An 18,642-nucleotide genomic window follows, 5' to 3' on the forward strand; every position below is an offset into this window, starting at 1 on the left:
TGAACTTGACGAAAAGCTTGGTCTCTCAATGTCTGCTCGCACGAGGTTACTTTTTACAGGTTTTTATGTCGAAACATCGAGAATTCATGTCCTTATTGGTAGGTCATCTAGAAATTTCACGGCGAAAGATGAGCCATCATCGAACTTTCGCCGGAGACCTTCTGTCAAGTGTCTTCCCAGCAGTACGACGCGATATTCGAGATGTTGCTACAAAGACGAGAGGACGTAAGTTCCCATTCGCTGTTTACGTCGACCGATCGTCGTCCCGTCGAGATTGCGCTCGCATCATTTTATATAGCGGTGTATATATTTTTAGGATCGAGCGAAGAATAATTGCCAAGTAAGCGCGATAAAAGGAGCTGAAAAAGCACGTAATTTCATCGAGCCAAGCTAAATCTGCGCGCATGAGCACAACTACGTCAGTCGCGTCAGCGAACAAAACAAGCAATAGGTATGATTATTACGAGAACGCAAAAACTGCCATCGATTGTATAAATTAGAATCGCAATTATCGTTATGATGAAGTACCGTATCGAGCGTATCCGCGGCATTAGCTTACGGTACTGTGATCACACACCGATCACACACATACACGCGACTGTTCAGCTCGCGCTGTGTAGGTGTGCGCGTCTGACACAGCTTTTACGTGGTCACGCGGCACACATGTATACGTAGTGATGGGTGCTCCAATCTTCTTTCACCCTGAATGTTCAAACAATTCCAATGTTTAAAGTTTCAAGTCACTTGGAGTATCTTGGGATTGTAAGTTCCAACAAACCTTCAAAAATTATGAGAATCTGAAGAATCTCTCGAGTACATCCATGCATTAGATTAACGGGGATATGTAGAAAATCCCAAGATTTTCGTAGTGCGCTCGAATGCGTTTCCAGCTCATCACTACCGGTACATACGCAATAGCCTTCTAGTGGGAGCATGCTATATCAGGACAGCCATTCACAGATGCTCACGCGCGTATTACAACATCATGAATCATTAACATCGAAATCGAGACGTGTGAGCGGGCAAGGCTCGAGCAAGCGAGCGACGCATTTTCCGAACGCGCGAGGAATCTGGGACGGTGAACGCGAAGAATCTTCTCTCTCTCTCTCTCTCTCTCTCTCTCTCTCTCTCTCTCTCTCTCTCTCTCTCTCTCTCTCTCTCTCTCTCTCTCTCTCTTTCTCTACGGATTCACGTTGGATTCCGTAATAAATTACTCATGTCTTTATTCTTCTCTTTAATGGACAACAATAGCGTATTGAACGCTGAACAGAAGGTCGATCCTCCGTTTCGCCGTCGCATCGTTAAAACTTAACAAAATCTTATTTCATAGACTTAATGCGCAAGTATATAATATAGCTCTCTGGGAAAGACGTGCAGGATTGTCTTCATCAACTCGGGAACGGGTGGAGGTAGATTTCCTCGTTTTATTCTTATTCTGTCGGACGGAAAAATCATCTGGATTTCGCGGGATACTCCATTTATTTTCTTTACAAAAGTTTCGCTCGTTAATTTGCTCGCGGAATTCACGTGTACGTTTTCAATTTATTCGAAAAATTTAGTATCTTCCTCTACCGCGTCTAGCCCAGATGTCTCAAGACGATCCTGCAGAGTTGCGCAAAATCCGGCGAAGTATAAATGAAAATTTAGAAAATGGTATCGGCACGATATACCGCGACACGTACACGAATCTTAGAAATATTTTTCGTAAACGTCTAACTTCTGTTGGCGCGATTACCCCAACCGCGACGATGCGTGTCCTTGTAGTCATCCATGGCACGCGCTTGTGCGAGGAAGTCAGAATCATCCCTTTCGATTTTTTCCTCCTTTTCGGCGGCTTCGGTGTCCTCCTGCTCGTTTGAACTTTTGTCACTGCTTGCCATATCTTGTAGGCATCGAGAGTTCATTTGGTTACGCTGTGATGGATCAGGCCAACTAAAGCAAATAGTAGAAATTTATATAGAGATCTTAGAACTGATGCATACTTCAAAGTGATGTAACAATGTGCACTTACTCTCCATCTTTAACTCTTTGTTCGTAGAATTCTTGGACTGTTAAGACAGGTAAACTTGGATAGCCAGCACCATAAACCTGTTTCTGTAGCTCATCGCGGGTAATGATAATTGGTTGTAGTTTTGGAGTAGGTGGTTTTTGTTTTTGAGACATCTGTGAGGGCAAATTGTGTGGCCGTCCCATTCTCTTCATATGTTCCAAAATTGTTTTCTCTGCAGCCAATGAGTTCAATTCCTCGATTGTTTGGATTACATATAGCTTCAGAAGAGTAACAAAGTATTCCCTTTTGGATTCGTCATCAATATTTGGATTATCTAAATTCTTCTTTAGAATATCTAATCGAGACTCCAAGTCCTTTTGTTCTTTATATCTCTGTAATTTTGTATTTCTTCGACATACCTGCAAAGTGAACAAAATCATCACTGAAATAATCATGAATTGTTTTCTCAATAGTGAAAGTGAGTTCAAATAAGAAATTTACCATTTCTGTGATAGTTTCCTTGTTTGATTTGCTTTGATTATCGCCTGTATCGTCTTTTCCATCAGTTGAATTAATTTCTGGTATTTCAACATCTGTCAGACCATAAACTTTAACTCTTTTCAAGAAATCTACAAAATAGGTTTCTGCTACCTTGACAATGTGCATTCTGTCGTCATTGCCACAGATTTTAGTAGTAAGTGTGCCTAGTAGGGCTGGCAGCAAAAAATACTTAACATTCTCTGTAGACACTTCTTCAAAACTTTCATTGTCACTGAACATATCCACCATAGAGACGAGTCTTGTTGCATCTTCAAACATATTCATTGTCCGCCTTATATCCGACTGTCATAAACAATAACAAAAACAACAAGATATGAATCCAAGAAGAAGCCACAAAAAAAACTGCAGCACAGAAATCAAATATATTTTTTTCTCTCTAATGAGTTGCATGCAGAAAGAACTGAAATACATTGAATGAACGCTCAATGTTCACTACCGAAAGAAACATGTTTTTAAATCCCCGATACCTGTACTTTTGGGCTGTTTGTAGGTTCCTGTGTCTTATTAATACTGTTGAATAGCTCAAAAGCGTGATCAAACAGTTCTGACAGTGTTACAGGATCTTTCTCCTCTTTCTCAGAACCCAGGCTCTTCAATAAACCTTTTTCTGACATCCCTGTGTTGTTTGGTAACCTCTCAAAATATGATGTCCGTCACTGTTGTGTTCCTGTAAAATCCAGGGGATGCAAACTCCCCTCTTCAGTCAAGGGAAACGATTCTAGCGACTCATTCGGGAGATGGTGAACTAATCTCATCAAGTGATGAGAGTGGTGGAATTGCGCCAAATTCAAATCTGCTTGCGCACGTGCAAATCTCTACATATCTTTTCCTTCTTACGCAGCTAATATCGTCGTTAGTAATTAACGTTAAAATCTTTTTTTTATCATATCTCATTGATATCGTTACATTCGCACCCAGTCAAATTCGATTTATTCTCTTCCGGAATAATGTTACAGAATTTTTTACAGTTTCAATATAAGCTATTTCTATTGTCTCATAAAATGACCTCGTGGTTGTAATTGCAAATATTAGCGGCCATATCGATATAAGGTTAGGTAAGTACAATAATATTTAAATAAACGTTTAGGTAAATACATGGACTCATATTCAGAACATGCTTACAACTATGTTAGCGCTGTTATCTAATCGGAAGGCACAATTGCGTGGCTTTTCATTGGTTAACAGCGCGCTGACGTAGTTACAAGCGTGTTCTGAATATGAGCCATAGTTTTCCTCTCATTACTCTTACGTCTCGCCGCACTTCACCTAACTCGCACATATATTAGTCGCTAAATGCTTGCAATTATAATAACGAGGTCATTTTCTGAAACAGCAGAATAACTTATGTTGAAACCGTAAAAAATTCTTTTATATTGTATATAATAAGTAACAATAAAAAGAATTGAAAAATTTTTTAGGCTATTTTTCAAAATTTTGAATTTTTTTATCAAGATGTTTCGATTTCTTTTATTATAGAACTTTTTACGGTTTCAATATGAACTATTTCTGCTATTTCATAAAATGACCTGTATGAAGTTGTATTTGCGAATATTAGCAGCCAGCTCTTATCGATAAGAGCTTAGATAATTACGCGTATAAAGACATGGTTCTTCTCTTTGTTACCTTTTACGTCTCGCCGCATTTCGCCTAAGCTCGCATCGATATGGTCGCTAATTATTCACAATTACAATTACGAGGTCATTTTATGACATAACAGAAATTAGACGAGATACGGCGAGACGTAAGAGCGGCGAGGAGAGGAACATTGCCGCACGTATACTTACCTAAACATCAATATAGCCACTACTCGCAAGTACTCGCAATTACAACTATGAGGTTATTTAAAAAAAAATAGCAGAATGACTCATATTGAAACTGTAAAAACCGGAAAAAATCGAAAAATATTTCGACGGTGCGACGACAATTGTTTCTAGGGCAATTGGGCCGTGAACGACTCAAAGACTTCTTTCTTATCATCTCGGCGCGCACTCATTCATCCGACTTTTATAATTAATAATTTGATAATTATTGGGAATATCGCAAAAGAACATGGGACGTTTTTGTTCCCTTTAATCCGTTCTACACTTCCACGAATGGAAGTAACTGTATTCCAAACTTTTATTACATTCCAAACAATTTAATACGTATTACCATTAGGTTAATGTTTACGTAAATATTCCCAATGAGCAAATTGAGCATAGACTGTGAGCAGATTGGCAGCAAATGTGATCGGTATCCCACACCAAAACCATAACCATCTATGTCCGCATTCAGCTCGTGTTTTGGCGACAGAGCTTGCTGACATGATTTGACAGCGGATTAACAGCAGAAACTGAGCAGTTCTTGCCGCCAAACAGTGTGTAGCAAAGTCTGCTCGGTTTCTGTCATCAATCTACTGTCAAACCGCTACAAGCTCTGCGGCAAATCTATTTGCATTACCTACGAGTAAGCACTGTCATATTTTTGGTGGCAACACAATCTGATAGAGAATAGATCTTGGGTTGAATTTTTTGCCTCTTTGGCATCAAAAATTTGTAGCTCCGTTCAGAATCTATTCACTCGAGTTTAGCTATCTGGGTTAATCGTATCACTTTTCAAAGATTTTAATTATTTGGTGATTTTTTTGTATAATCTTTGTTACGTTACATTGTACACTAATACTTTATTTCTCAGAGCTTTTATTAGACTTGTTCGTGTTGCCTCAACTTTTCGCACTTTTCGTACTTAGAACAAGTCGCATATTCGAACGCTGAAGAGGAAGTAGGAACGAAGGAGTGCGAAAAGTTCAAACAACACGAACAGACCTGTAACAGTAACGATACATTTACACGATGCTTTTGTATCATCGATAATCGAAATCTAATGGAACAAACGTCATGTTACTTTCAACATTGTCGGTATTGTCATTTCTTTTGGAATTACTTCCGGATTCCTCGGGACCCTTTTGCAAGTACGAAAATTTATCCAGGGCTGACAATCTTTAGTATTACCTCGTTGGTGGTTTCAGATTTTGGAGCAGCCGCTACGCTCGTCATGAGGTTAGGGTAGAGCGCCGCTTATACCTGCTGGCGGATGCCTGGAGGAGGGAGGAATAATCTCGCGGAGCTGCCGAAGCCAACTGGTCGTCCGTCGTTGCCATCGTCGTCATTCGTGTTGCGGCAGTGACAAAGTGAGCAGGACAGCAAGTTCGTCTCCCGTCAGTGTCGCGCAGCACTGTGCCGGCGAGTAGTGGGTGTGTGAGGATCTCGTTGGTCACTTCTCTCAGGGAGAAGAAAAACAGCGTTCAAGCTTCAGTTCACAGCAAGCATCAGTCATGGGCAGTAAGTTCGACGTTCCACGAATCTTCTCTCTTGCACATGCAGCCTTTGAGTTACGTTCATTCAAGTCCGGCACGCGGCTGGCGCCGATAACGCCGTTCGTCGATCTTGACCCAATGACCTTCGTGTCGGCCTCGCACAGTCAGCCCGGCACGAATGTTAAACCGCCACCACAGCCGAGCCGATCTGAAGAGCCGTCGTGCGTAACGAATTTTAAGCTGAACGAATCACACTCTCGCGAGAACGTATATTCGATATGATGCGGACGTATGCGTACACACTGTGCGAGCGATTGTTTTTATTTTTTTCTACACATGTAATTCGCGCCCGGCTTTATGAGTCGTATCCGGCGCGCGCCTACTCCGGGCAGATTTGGCGGCAATTCAAAAACTGTGATAGTACGCGACGAGCGAGGAACGAGAGAGAGAGAGAGAGAGAGAGATGGGTGATTAGTCGATATCTTGAAGCGATATAAACTTAATATTGATACCAGTTGATTTATAGAGAGCTCGCTTGCGAATTACGAAATATTTTCTTGACCGATGGAGCTAACTAATCGTGTAATTAGCACGAAGAGAACGAACGTAAGGCTTCGAGGCGTGAAATTTTGTAAGGTAGACGACGATGGAAATTTAACTGTGCGTTTCACTTGTCAGTATGCACTTTTTATTCTTTAACAGACACGCCGGATTCCTCTCGCACGAAATAAGATAAGTCACCGTCGGCGGTATCTCTAAAGGTTTATTCCTGGCTGTCTGAGAGGGAGAAGCACCCGACGGCTCCTTGCCAAACGATGTCGGGCGTCTCGCGCCGCGCACGAGCGCTTATTTTTATTCTTCAACAAAGTATAGACTGCAGTGAACTCTCGCCGGCGAAAAAAGATTCTATGGCCGTCGGGCGCTACAATATCGCACGTCAACCTGTCGGCGCGCGATCGCGGCAGGTGGCGATTTGAATATCTGCCAAATGTCAAAAGAATCGATCAGCCACACTTACACTCGCCGACGATATATTTAGCGTGTCGTTTAAGCCGCGTGACGTTTCCTGCAACACGAACGAATGAAAATAAATTGATGTTTTTCTAATTTGGGATTAGGAGAAAACTCTTGTTCTATTCATATCTCGACGTAGACGAAATGAACCACCGATATAAATAAAAAGAAATGAAGAAATCGATCTTGTATCGGAAGAATCATACGCATATTCTCATCAAGCGATACTTTTATCGAGTTTGTGGGTAGGAAACCGCGCGATCGGCTCTCTCGTTATTGAAACGTAGAAATTTAATCTTGTAAGCGATATGATTGTGTCTCTATGATTATCATTATGATTGTAAGCGAGTTGCTAGTCTCGAGTGTCTCACGTTGATATATCAATCATAGCATATGTAATTGAGAGTAAAACGAGAATATCACGCATATCAATCTCGATAATAAGATTCTATTCTTATCCTTGCGCGGAAAAAATTGTAAAGTACTCGGTTTAACATTTAGAAATGTTTTTGGATTAAGATCTTGTTAAAGATAATTCGCGTATATTTCTACTCGCGTACATTTCTACTAATTGAATATTTAAAGGATTAATGTGAAATGGAAGGGATGAAAATTCGAAACAAACCAGTTCTAGCTAAGTTCATTAAACTATCTTATCAATAGCTAATAGTACTATTTTTATACGAGTTCAATCTTGACCCTCTCGTCTACTTCACATCAAGAGTTTAGACTTTTGACGTTAGAGTTTGATACATAGAAAGAAAAACATGAAGAATCGCTCGGCTTGCGAATAATAAAAGTAATTAAAATTGAAACATGCAATAGACCGTTTCATTCGCACGCATGAGATATTAATCGTCAACGTCTGGCTCTTGCTCGAGACTAACATTAGCGCAGTTGCGACGTTTTCGATGACGAGAAAGTTGCATACTAACGTTAATGTCGCCGTACGCGATAATTTCTACGGTCGCGAGCGAATCTTATAAGAAAGTAGCCGGTTCAGCTTCGCGACACAAGCGCTTGACCTAAGACAAGGCGTATGAATGCATTTCGTCGCGAATGCGAGGCCGACTCGCTATTATAAGCTAGAGCGGCTTGTATAAATATAAACCTATGCGCGCCACAACGAGAAACGAGTGCCGGCCGGCGCTCTGCCTCTCGGGTTTCGGTTGCTCTGGTACACCATAACGTTATATATGCGTCGGATATCTCCACATCTCTCAAAGGGAGGATCAGCCCTTCCTGTTGAGAGAGAGAGAGATTTAAATATAGCATCGACGAAACGTTTTTCCCATCTCGCATCCTGCGTTGTAATTTACGCATGAAAAAGAGAGAGAGAGAGAGAGAAATAGTTCTCCGCACGCGCCTCCGGTTGGAAGATTAACTGTCCTGCTATGAGATTAGATGTACGAAAGAATTCCATTGTATAAAATGTTCGCTTAGCGACACCTTTCTCTTCAACGAAGAGAAATGTCGAGAGCGGCTTCTCTCTCGCAATAATTTTCGTACGTCTAGCTTTAAATAGTGATAAACGAGCGGCGAGCGGGTAGCGAAAGTCCTGGCGGAATAAGCGTCACGCTTTGGCGCGACTCCGTGTGTTCTTGAGAACACTGGCGACTGAGAAATTCGATCCTCGAGTCCTACCTCGTGTTCATTCCCTGCCTCTTTCTTCTCCCCGCTTTTATGACTTATTATTGTTCAACTCGACACTTATCCGTTCTGGATTCTAACGCATCTCCGTCACACTCGCCTACGCGTACTTTGCGAGAGTGTAGAGTTAATATTAAGATGTTTCACGAGGTATGATCTTATTAAGGATCAGTTTTGCGATATTAAAAAGAAAATGACGAGTTTTACATTATTTATTTGAAAGGGAGAACATGTCTTCCGTACACATTAAAGAATCACATTCTGTAACGTTAACTTTGTCAATATCTTTTGCTCGAAGTGGAATCTGTTTATTGGAAGTTTCGCGATGAGTTGTCGCAAATATTTAATTATCAGCCTCTCGATATATTTCAAAAGTAAATGTTATCCATATTTTCTATGATCTCTCTGGCGATAAGTGAACTTTGAGCGGGCAACTTGCGTTATACTTCACTTGTACATTTCTTACGCCATTCTCCTCGTTTGTTATTCTTTATCAATGCATAACGAAAACAAACGAGGGGAACATTAACTTTGGCGCCACTGGAGACAACCAAAGCGACGCATTGTAAGGAGCACGCGACGAAGCAGCTCCGAGCTGCAGGCTGCCAAGTATACTCGTGTCTTGCGTGCGTTTTTGAATGTTTTTGTCGGCCTCCAAAAGACGACGTTAGCGCAGAGTGAACGAGCGAGCGGAGCGGAGACCGAGCTTCGTCGTAGACCCTCCTAAGAATAGGTGATTTGTCCAGAGGGAAAATAGCGCAGCCAACATTTTCGAGAGTCCGCATACGCTCTCGGTAGATATCGCGTGGCCACATAGAAATAGGATACGTTATAAATAAAGCGCTATGAATTTTACGTCTCTGTGAAAAACAAACGCCGCGCAACATCCGCATTTCGCACCCCGCAATCGAGCGTGCCAGGTTTTGCGACTGAACGTTACAACATTTGTCACGTTCTTCCTTCGTGTTAATATTTCATTGAAAAATGCGACGCGTTAGTGATTTACAGGTAGAGATATCCGTAGCTATCTATGGCGTAGAATAATTATAAAACGTCAGTGTCGTGAGAAAGAATCTGCTGTAATCGCAAAGTCTTTCTCTTTCTCTCCCAACACATTTCTCCCGTCGAGAGGAAGTGAGATCGGTTCGAGAGAGGGAAAGAGAGAAAGATCTAATTATACATCCGGAGTTGAAAGAGAGATATATATATATATATATATATGTACCGCTAGCGTTATTTTCGTTTTCGTTATATTTCTTTCTGTCTAGCGCCTCTTCGCTTGCATTCCATCGTACTCTCTCACGGTGGGGACAACAAAATCGGATGCATCAAATTATCCGTGCATCGCGAAATATTTGAGACGTTTATCATGTTTATCAAACGTTTGAGAGATACGCATACCGCTCCATGCACGATAACATTTGAACTTCATGGAGGTCGTTGGCATAATTTCGTCGTCTATCTTTATTACGTGTACGTAAGATTGCGATTAATTTTCGGCGGCATCAGTGTTAACCGTGAAATTAAATTAACACGCCGCACGAGCCGTGCCTTATCGGCGCGCTGAATCTCGAAAATGCAATAAAATACATCGTACACGTTTCGGGTCTCTGCGAAATTTATTTAGATTGGCCTTGGCTGCAAAACGATACCATCGCCAATTCTATTCGTACGTACATTCGCACGTCATCTGGACATCCAGCGGAGATGCAACGACGCGGCGCGGTGCGACGAGCTGAGACTCGCTTTGCCGCGAATCGTCGTCGTCGTCGTCGGCCGAAAATAGATTCGACCGGGGTGTGTCTGTCTAGAAACGAATGCGTCGTTGAGCGTTTTATCATGCTTCTCTGCCTTTCAGAATATGCATGGGTCACGTTGACTACAAACGATGCCTACTCTCTGGGAGCTTTGGTCCTGGCGCACTCTCTACATCGGGTCGACACCAAGCACGAGCTGGTCTGCATGGTCACTCCTGGAGTGACGGCGACGATGAGGTATAAATCCTTTACTCGAATTCTATGCGACGACATAGTTGCAAGATATTGTAACTGGAGTATGGCCTGTAACTTGATGGAAATGTGATACCTCGAGTAATCGTCGTTTTCGTTGCGGCAGAGAAAAATTATCGGCAGTATTCTCTTTGGTACTGGAAGTCAACGTTCTCGACTCGAAGGACGAGGTGAATCTAGCTCTGCTCGCTAGACCGGAACTGGGCGTCACCTTCACCAAGCTGCACTGCTGGAAGTTAACGCAATATGAGAAATGTGTGTTCCTCGACGCAGACGTGCTTGTGAGTCATGCAAAAAATTTCACGTGTGTACTCTGTAATTTAACCGACTTTGACTCCTGGTGGATCTTATCCAGGTCGTACGAAATTGTGATGAGTTGTTCGAACGCGAGGAGCTATCAGCCGCGCCGGATGTCAGCTGGCCTGACTGCTTTAACTCCGGAGTATTCGTCTTCAGACCGTCTCACCAAACGTTCTCGTCACTCATTTCGTTGGCCGCAGCCAAGGGTTCATTTGATGGCGGGGATCAAGGCTTGCTGAACATGTACTTCAGCGATTGGGCTACCAAAGACATCTCCAAGCATTTACCGTACATCTATAATATGTGCTCTGTCGCGACCTACTGCTATCTTCCCGCATTTAAGCAGTAAGTGTGATGTATCGCGTCATTCCGTTTCCTCGTGATTGTAAAAAATTCACGCCAATCGATCGTTTGTATCGTTTCAGATTCGGCGATGAAGTAAGGATAGTACACTTCATCGGCATAACAAAACCGTGGTTACAGTACTTCGACACGCTGTCCGGTGTCGTCCAACCACCGGCAGGTTCTGGCTACTTGCAACCGCTGTTGCAACTCTGGTGGGACATATTCTGCGAGCGAGTGCATCCTCAGTTGTCTACCTCTATGGTAAGTTCAATTCGACTGACGATCGAATGGTGAGTAGATAGTGTGTGTTCAATATGATAGCTATCTTCACTGATGAATGACATTTTTAAGTAACGCTCGACACGCATAGTTGCACTTGTTGTTCGCCGCTAAGTTTCATATTTCTAATTTTGCACACGTTTTGACGACGTAATCTTTATTATAAGCACATGTATACATGATACAAGAAAGTAACGTTGTTACAAAAACGGCACCGCCCCACTTGGTTTATTACTAACCGATTGAATGTATATTTTTCTGTTTTTGCATGACGCTTTCATAGGTTGCCACCAGAATACCGGGTGTAATGTTGCCCGACATCTCTCCCAAGCCTTACATTCCCGCTCCCGCACCCTTTGTACCTCTCAACGTAAGCCAGCAAGACGAATACAGCAACGTTTCTCAGCAAGCGCCAGATTTCTCCGAGTTTAAAGATCCCTGGGAAGATTATTCATACTACGGTACGTTGCATCAGTCGCATGACGAGCGTGTCGTGTTCACTAACGAGAACGTGACTGATTCCTACGAAGCTGACCAATCGTTGTCGCGAACATCAAGTCGCAGTTATAAACAGGAGGAGAATGTTTCTTGGCAAGCCGACCACAACGAGCGTCGGTCTGAGCTTGAGTGCAATCAGCGTGATCACATTACACACAGTGAACATTATCAACATGTGGTTCCTCATTCGGAAGACAACAACCAGCATAGTCAGCATTTCGCTCAACATACTACGCATCATCACTGGCAACGTAACGAACATGAACATCATCACCGTGAACAGCAGCAACATAATGTACAAAGACACCATCGTGAGCAATTTCATGAGGAGAAAAGACGATTCATCGAGCAACATCAGCACTATGAGCAACTTCAACAGGACAATCATCACAAGGTCAACGACGAAACGATTCATTACTCTACTCAACATCAGCCGGCACACGAACATTACGTTCACCAGAGGCAATCGCATCCCATCGAAGTGAAACATGAAAATCATGCGCAACATGGCACTAGTGACAATAAGGAAGTCAGTCATCAAAATGTAAACTATCATCAGTTCCATGCTCAACATAGCTCCGAAAGTAGTAAAAGTACGAGTAATGAACGGTCGTTGGAAGCTACGGATAAGCACACGAACGAACCGAGAATTGATTCCTGTCCTCTCCCTCCCGCACCTAACAGCGATCTCCACAATATAGCCGCTCAAACTGATCCGAGCGCAGCCAACCATGTAAGTAATTGTTCCCATATATTTTTCTTTCACCGTTTCTTTTTCTCTAAATTCTCGGATTAAGTCCGTCGGGATAATTCCGTGCTGTCGACAATGTAATCAGGTAACCTCGTTTGCTTTCTAAAGTGTGTTACGCTTTTTCTCGATTTGTCTATATGTACACTAACACATGTTACTCCCATGTAAAAAGTACTTTATGTAAGTAGCGTTAGATTTGTGCGTAGACCTGATCTGTTCTGAGATAATCCACGCGGAAGAGATGCGAAATTGCTCGCGCTTGCAATAATCGCGCACGGCTTACTCGTGATATCGATACGTCGGAATGTCATCCGAGCCTTTCGTTATATCGCAAGCAACCCAAACTGAAAGACATTCTCGTTGATTATGCAGGCAGGTATTGCCGGTGCTCTGGCTCAATTGACTCTCGGCGCGGCCAGAAGCGAGCAACAGATAGCTCTGGAAGAACAAATGAGGAAGCAGAGCTGGGAACAAGGACAGATTGATTACATGGGTCAAGATAGCTTCGAGAATATATGGAAAAAGATCTGCGAGACAGTCTCCCAGGCACCGCCACGGCAACCAACTCCACCCAAAGAGGTAATTGAGTATAAAATGGCATCGTTTCTCAGTACTGTAAATCAGTACTGTAAAGTTAAATTTGAATTTCTCACGCGAGACAAGTTTCGAGTTTATTCTAGGTATAATCCTAACCTAGGTTCTGGTAACATATAATTTATATTGTAAATGTGTTTACAGACTAAGTCTAAAGATGAAGGGATCTCCATCATCGCTGCGCCCGTTGTAACTGCAGATATCGTTGGACAAAAAACGCCAGCTGGTACGTCTTCTCACCATCCAATTTGTAATTGACATATAATTAACATCGCCTACTTGTAAGAACGTCTTATTAAGTAAAATGTGTATCATACGCATTAGAAATTTCAATAACGACACGATATTTGATTCCAAGGGCACTATTGAATTATCGAAATAATGGGAGATCTGCGAGATACCTGAGTTACTCACAATATAAAGCCTCTAACTGATTCCTCGAGTATGCTTTGCGTTTTTGTTTGTTTCTTTCGTTTTCATTTAATACAGCATGCGATATTCAGTCGGACATTTCCGTAATCGTAGTTTTGAATCGGGATTATCGTAACGCGCGAAGAAACTGTGTATTCAAAAACGAGGCGCTTACGTTGATACCAACAAGTACCAGTACTGGTTGCGACATTTGAAATCGGAAATCGGACGATAACAGTATACTGTGGTTAATACAATTGATCAAGTTTGAGCGTTTGCAGCAGGAACTGAGGACAGCAACTAACAGACCCTGGCGCCATAGCATTGCTGAGTCTTGTATTGTCGTTTTGCTTTAATGGGGTAAATATTTCAAGTGCGCTGAAACGTTCACCATGACATCACGTGATATATTCTGAAGCACGTCCACAAGATCACGAAACATTTTGAAACACGTTGGAATTATCACTGATCGTTAAATTTTAGATGAATTTATTTGCACAATTTACATTAAATTATCTTTGCAATTTAGTTGTTTTCGCCATCTTTAAGCTGACACGAGAGATCTTTCTCTATTTTGAAAAACTCAACGGTCTTGCTTGCACTACTTGTAATAAATATCGCGATACATTACATTTACACAAAGTATGGGGGTAAAGTTGCATATACGTTTATATGACATCACGCGAACAAATGTGTGGGTTATGATTTAATACGAATATTTTGAAAGGACTCGATACTTTTCTTACATGAATGCGCCTTTTTCATGAACGTACTTTTCAGAATATGCTTCCTGTGAATTATGTATCGCTGCTCACTAATGTTAACATTTTACACTTTAACACTGCTTTGTTGATTTTTCGCGAGTGGAATAACACGACTTCTGTTCGTAGCGCTTCAAATAAATCGCGCTGTACGTATGCGAAATATTATGCTATTATAGTTTTTACGCTCTATATTAACACACAGCCAAGGTACACACGAGCACATTACGTACGTTCCGCGTACAAAATCACGTATTCATTTGTAATTTTCTCCCTAAGTCATTCGCATTTTCACTCGAGCATATTGCATTATTCAAATTCGTAGCTCATTTTGGTTGATGCTGGAACGAGATCGACAGGGTTATTTTTATCATTGCCTATTTCGCCTGAAGTTACGAATAGTAACGTCTATAGTGACATCCCGCCTTAATTGATACTTTTATCATCATCAATGATCAAAAAACGGTATATTTTGCACATGTACCGTAGAACTTTTGTGCACAGTTTCTTTCTTCTTCTTCTCTTAGAATAGTCTTTTCTCTGTATCTTGCATACGCCTGATAATCCAAAACCCCACGTGCTTACTTCACTTTTCTCTCTTCATCTAGTTGAGACGGGCAAGGATTCGACGCAAGAGCAATCTCAAACATGTAAACTACCCGAGGAGAAGCTTCCAGCTCAAGCCGTTCCCGCTGAGACTCCTGATGGAAATGTCATCGTCGCGCAACCTCCCGAACAGAAGACACCTGCGTTGCCTGCTGAAAAGAGCGTCACGGTGGAAGCTGCTGCGACGAAAGTATCCGGTGAGTCGGTACAAGCTACGACGGAGGACACTTGTGTGAAGCCGCCAACGCAGGAATCTCAGGACGTGAAGCCGCCAACGCAGGAATCTCAGGACGTGAAGCTGCCAACGCAAGAATCGCAGGTCGTGAAGCCGCCAACGCAGGAATCGCAGGACGTGAAGCCGCCAACGCAGGAATCGCAGGACGTGAAGCCGCCAACACAGGAATCGCAGGACGTGAAACCGTGCGAGACGTGTACCGAAGTGTCTTCTCCGAAATCGCCTATAGAATCGCCATCGGAACCGATCGCAGAGCAATGCAAGCTTGCGAGCCCGACAACACAGGAAGCTGCGTCTCAAGATAAAAGCGCAAGCGTCCAATTGCCTGCAGAAAGTGCACCATCAGCAGAACCGCAAGCGCCCGTGTGCCTCTTGGCAGATACAGTCTGCAAGCTTCCAGAAGCAGTTGCACCCGTCGCGCAAGCCGTAAGTGCAGCAACGCCTACCGACGATAAGTCACAGGTCCCAGCTCCTATTACGCCAGATACAACACAGCTTGCGGCTATTCCGATCAGCACTAGTAGTCCGCAGGACATCATTGCTCCCGCTGTAGCACCGAGCGAGACATCGCCTCAAGACACCGCGAAACCCACGACTGAATGCGCGACCGACGTAACGCAGCCTTTGACAATAGACCCGAGCGAGCGTCACGCGGAGATGCTGTTGGCAGCTTCCGAGATTTCGACCGTGAGTCCTGTGCCCATTCAAGTGGCGGAGTCCGTTCTTCAGGCTGAACCTAAGGAATCCGTGTCGGGCACGGCAGCGACTGCGAGTGATGAGGCAATCGCCACGATTGTCACGGCCGTCACGGACGTTGCTCCCGTCGCAACGGCCGAGCCAAAAGAACAGGCTGTCCAGTTGAACGGGTTGGCGAGCGATTCTGAGAAGCGCGATGACGTCGCGGCTGCGGTTCCAAGTCCACCGGAGAAGACTGATGCTGCCGCTGCGGTTGAACCGGCAAAGGAACCAGCGAGTGACTCGGGCACGATAAAAGATGCGCCGTCGGGGGTACAGCCGGTTCCCCAGGAAAAAGTAGAGTCTATTGTCAGCGCGATACCTGCAGAGACACCGGCAGCAAAAGTGGAGGAAGTAGCGAAACCCGCGGAACAGGTCCCAGCGGTCACAGGAACGACAGACGCAGCGCCGACGGCGCAGATCGCGACGTCGGAAGCGAAGGAAACAAAATCTCTGAAACAGCAGCTAGCGAAAGCGGAAGTTGCAGAGGCGAAACCGCCAGAGCAGATCGTGAAAACTGAGACGTCCGGAGCGAAGGCGGAAGAAAAACCTGCAGTTCCGGAACAGCCTGTGAAAATCGAAGCAACCGGAGCGGTGACCCCGAAGCCGGAAGCACCTACGCAAACTGAACTAGCGGAAACGAAACCCACGGAAGCGAAACCTACTGAGCAAGCGACAAAGGCCGAAGTATCGGCAGCAGAAACAGCGCCAGCCAAGTCATCGGGTGAAGTTCCAGCGTCACCGATCGCCGAGAAAGCACAGGAATCGCCGGCAGAACCTGCTGAGGCGAAAGTACTGACCATCCCTTCGACGCCAACGGTGATCGAGGCCACGCCACCGACCAGCCCGTCCGTAGAGAGCGCGCAGGAGACGGCGGAGAGTCAGGAGAAAGCGTCGAAAAAGAGCCTGAAGAAGTCCGATTCTGCGGACGGTACAGACGGCGAAGGCTCGGACAAGAAAGGGGCGAAAAAGACGGTGAAGAAGGTGACGAAGAAGTTCAAACCATCGAAGGAGGAGGCAGCCGCGGCAGCTCCAGAAGCAGCTGCTGCCGCCGCCGCTACCGCCGCTGCCGCCGCCACCACCACCATCACCACCACAACCACAACCACCACCACCACCACTGCTGCTACTGCCGCCACCGGAGACAATTCGCAGAGCAAAGTGAAGAAGACGGTGAAGGTCACGAAGAAGGCCGGCGCCAAGAGCGGGCAGAGCCTCGAAGCCGATACGACAGTTCCGGAGACGCCACCGCCTCCAACCACCACCTCTACCACCGCCACCCCTGACGTGCCCGTTCCGCCTAAACGGAAAACGAAGACTACCACCAGCACGAACTCGAAAGGAACGGCCGGAAAAAAATCTGAGGCTGAAGAGTGATCGATCGATTCGTATTGACGATAACGATCTCGACCGACGCAGAGGGGCTTGGAAGACGTCCGAGGGAAGCTTTCGGGCGTTCGTTGCGTTGGACGGGAAACATGATGGAATCCTACGAACGTTAATCTTTTCGAGACCTTTCAAGAAGCTTTGTTGTCTGAAGTTGAAACTAACATGGAAAATAGCACATAAAATGTCACATGTAGGTGGAGCGAAATCAGTTGTTTATTAATATATGTCATCGTCGTATTGTATGATTATTGATTTATACTACGTCATGTACAATGATATATCGTTATGAATCTCTGCTAAATTCAGAATGCAACAACAACGAACATTGTCTCGAAAGGGTTAAAGACAAAACGCTGAAAAAAGGATTACATTTGCTAGTCTGTTACAGTTTTTTGATACTTTTAATATATCACAAGAGTTTCTATTGCCGTTGAGCTTGATATGCCGCGCTCGTCGGAGGTATCGAGCGATACCGAGTTTAATCGACAGCACAATTTGTAATCCGTATTTATACACCGTGTTAATTGTCCTCCTTTTTTTTTTAATTAATTATATTCGCACTCCCAAAGCTAAGCCGTAGCACTCGCTTTTGTCGTAGTAATTCGTTTTTCCGTAAGTATCGTATTCTTGTAATTATCGTTTTTTTTCTTTTCGCGAGTCGCTGTTATCCAAGCAGGATCCACGAACCTCCTCGGACAATATATTGGCAACTGCTTGAGCAACATGACTTCAACGCGTCTTAGTGCCATTATAATATTCAACGAGTATTTTATACTTTGTTTACTTGCTTTGATGTGCAATGGTGATGCAGCAGAGTGTATTTCAGAACGGAGGAGAGAGGAAAAATTAACTGTGATTGATCATAGTCGTAACGTTCTATCAATTATTGTAAATTCGTAATTCGTAAAGTCGGTAAATCGATATTATTGTCGCATCATGTCGAGCGCAAATCGTTTTTGCTCGTTAATCACGTTTGTAAAAAAATCTCATGAAGTTTATATTTTATTTATAAATATATATGCGTTATATATGGAGCAATATCACATGCGCAAAATCTTGTTGTGGCGTACTTATCTGCATCGACGATATCTGCATGAACGAAAGTTCGCTAATAATATAAATTATAAAAGATATAAATTTGTTATAAATTTGTGAATTTATCAAGAGCAATAGAGAGAAGATTATATGCTATATTATTACATTCGAGAGAGCGATATTA

General features: G+C 43.6%; 2 protein-coding genes across 3 annotated transcripts; one reads left to right on the plus strand and one right to left on the minus strand.

The window, feature by feature from the left end:
* Positions 1-91: 91 nt before the first annotated feature.
* On the plus strand, positions 92-18,624 carry Gyg (glycogenin 1). Of its 2 annotated transcripts, XM_011149355.2 has the most exons (11): positions 92-225; positions 317-451; positions 5,559-5,871; positions 10,369-10,504; positions 10,626-10,800; positions 10,875-11,164; positions 11,245-11,425; positions 11,727-12,674; positions 13,065-13,271; positions 13,431-13,512; positions 15,067-18,624. In XM_011149355.2, the coding sequence occupies exons 3-11, from the start codon at positions 5,865-5,867 to the stop codon at positions 17,409-17,411; spliced, it is 4,371 nt and encodes a 1,456-aa protein (XP_011147657.2). In that variant the 5' UTR covers positions 92-225; positions 317-451; positions 5,559-5,864; the 3' UTR covers positions 17,412-18,624. The 2 variants fall into 2 exon arrangements, with proteins under 2 accessions (XP_011147657.2, XP_011147658.2); XM_011149356.2 differs by lacking the exons at positions 92-225; positions 317-451; positions 11,727-12,674 and having other exon boundaries at positions 5,683-5,871.
* Tap42 (immunoglobulin binding protein Tap42) lies at positions 1,220-5,724 on the minus strand. Its single transcript, XM_011149357.3, has 5 exons — positions 5,542-5,724; positions 3,019-3,218; positions 2,492-2,833; positions 2,012-2,409; positions 1,220-1,932 (listed from the first exon to the last, which is right to left on the minus strand). Exons 2-5 carry the CDS (start codon positions 3,163-3,165, stop codon positions 1,713-1,715), a joined length of 1,107 nt encoding a protein of 368 aa, XP_011147659.1. The 5' UTR covers positions 3,166-3,218; positions 5,542-5,724; the 3' UTR covers positions 1,220-1,712.
* Positions 18,625-18,642: the final 18 nt, after the last annotated feature.

This window comes from Harpegnathos saltator, unplaced genomic scaffold (genome assembly GCF_003227715.2).
Source record: "Harpegnathos saltator strain DR-91 unplaced genomic scaffold, Hsal_v8.6 scaffold103, whole genome shotgun sequence".
Taxonomy (NCBI): Eukaryota; Metazoa; Arthropoda; class Insecta; order Hymenoptera; family Formicidae; genus Harpegnathos; species Harpegnathos saltator.

Bases quoted from the DNA above. Each gene is read 5' to 3' on its own strand.
- Tap42 (XM_011149357.3), bottom strand. From the start codon at position 3,165: ATGTCAGAAAAAGGTTTATTGAAGAGCCTGGGTTCTGAGAAAGAGGAG. The intron at 2,410-2,491 runs GTAAATTTCTTA...TTCACTTTGCAG, and splicing joins AGGAAACTATCACAGAAATG to GTATGTCGAAGAAATACAAA. The intron at 1,933-2,011 runs GTAAGTGCACAT...TATTTGCTTTAG, and splicing joins CAAAGAGTTAAAGATGGAGA to TTGGCCTGATCCATCACAGC.
- Gyg (XM_011149355.2), top strand. The intron at 10,801-10,874 runs GTGAGTCATGCA...GATCTTATCCAG, and splicing joins TCCTCGACGCAGACGTGCTT to GTCGTACGAAATTGTGATGA. The intron at 11,165-11,244 runs GTAAGTGTGATG...GTATCGTTTCAG, and splicing joins TATCTTCCCGCATTTAAGCA to ATTCGGCGATGAAGTAAGGA.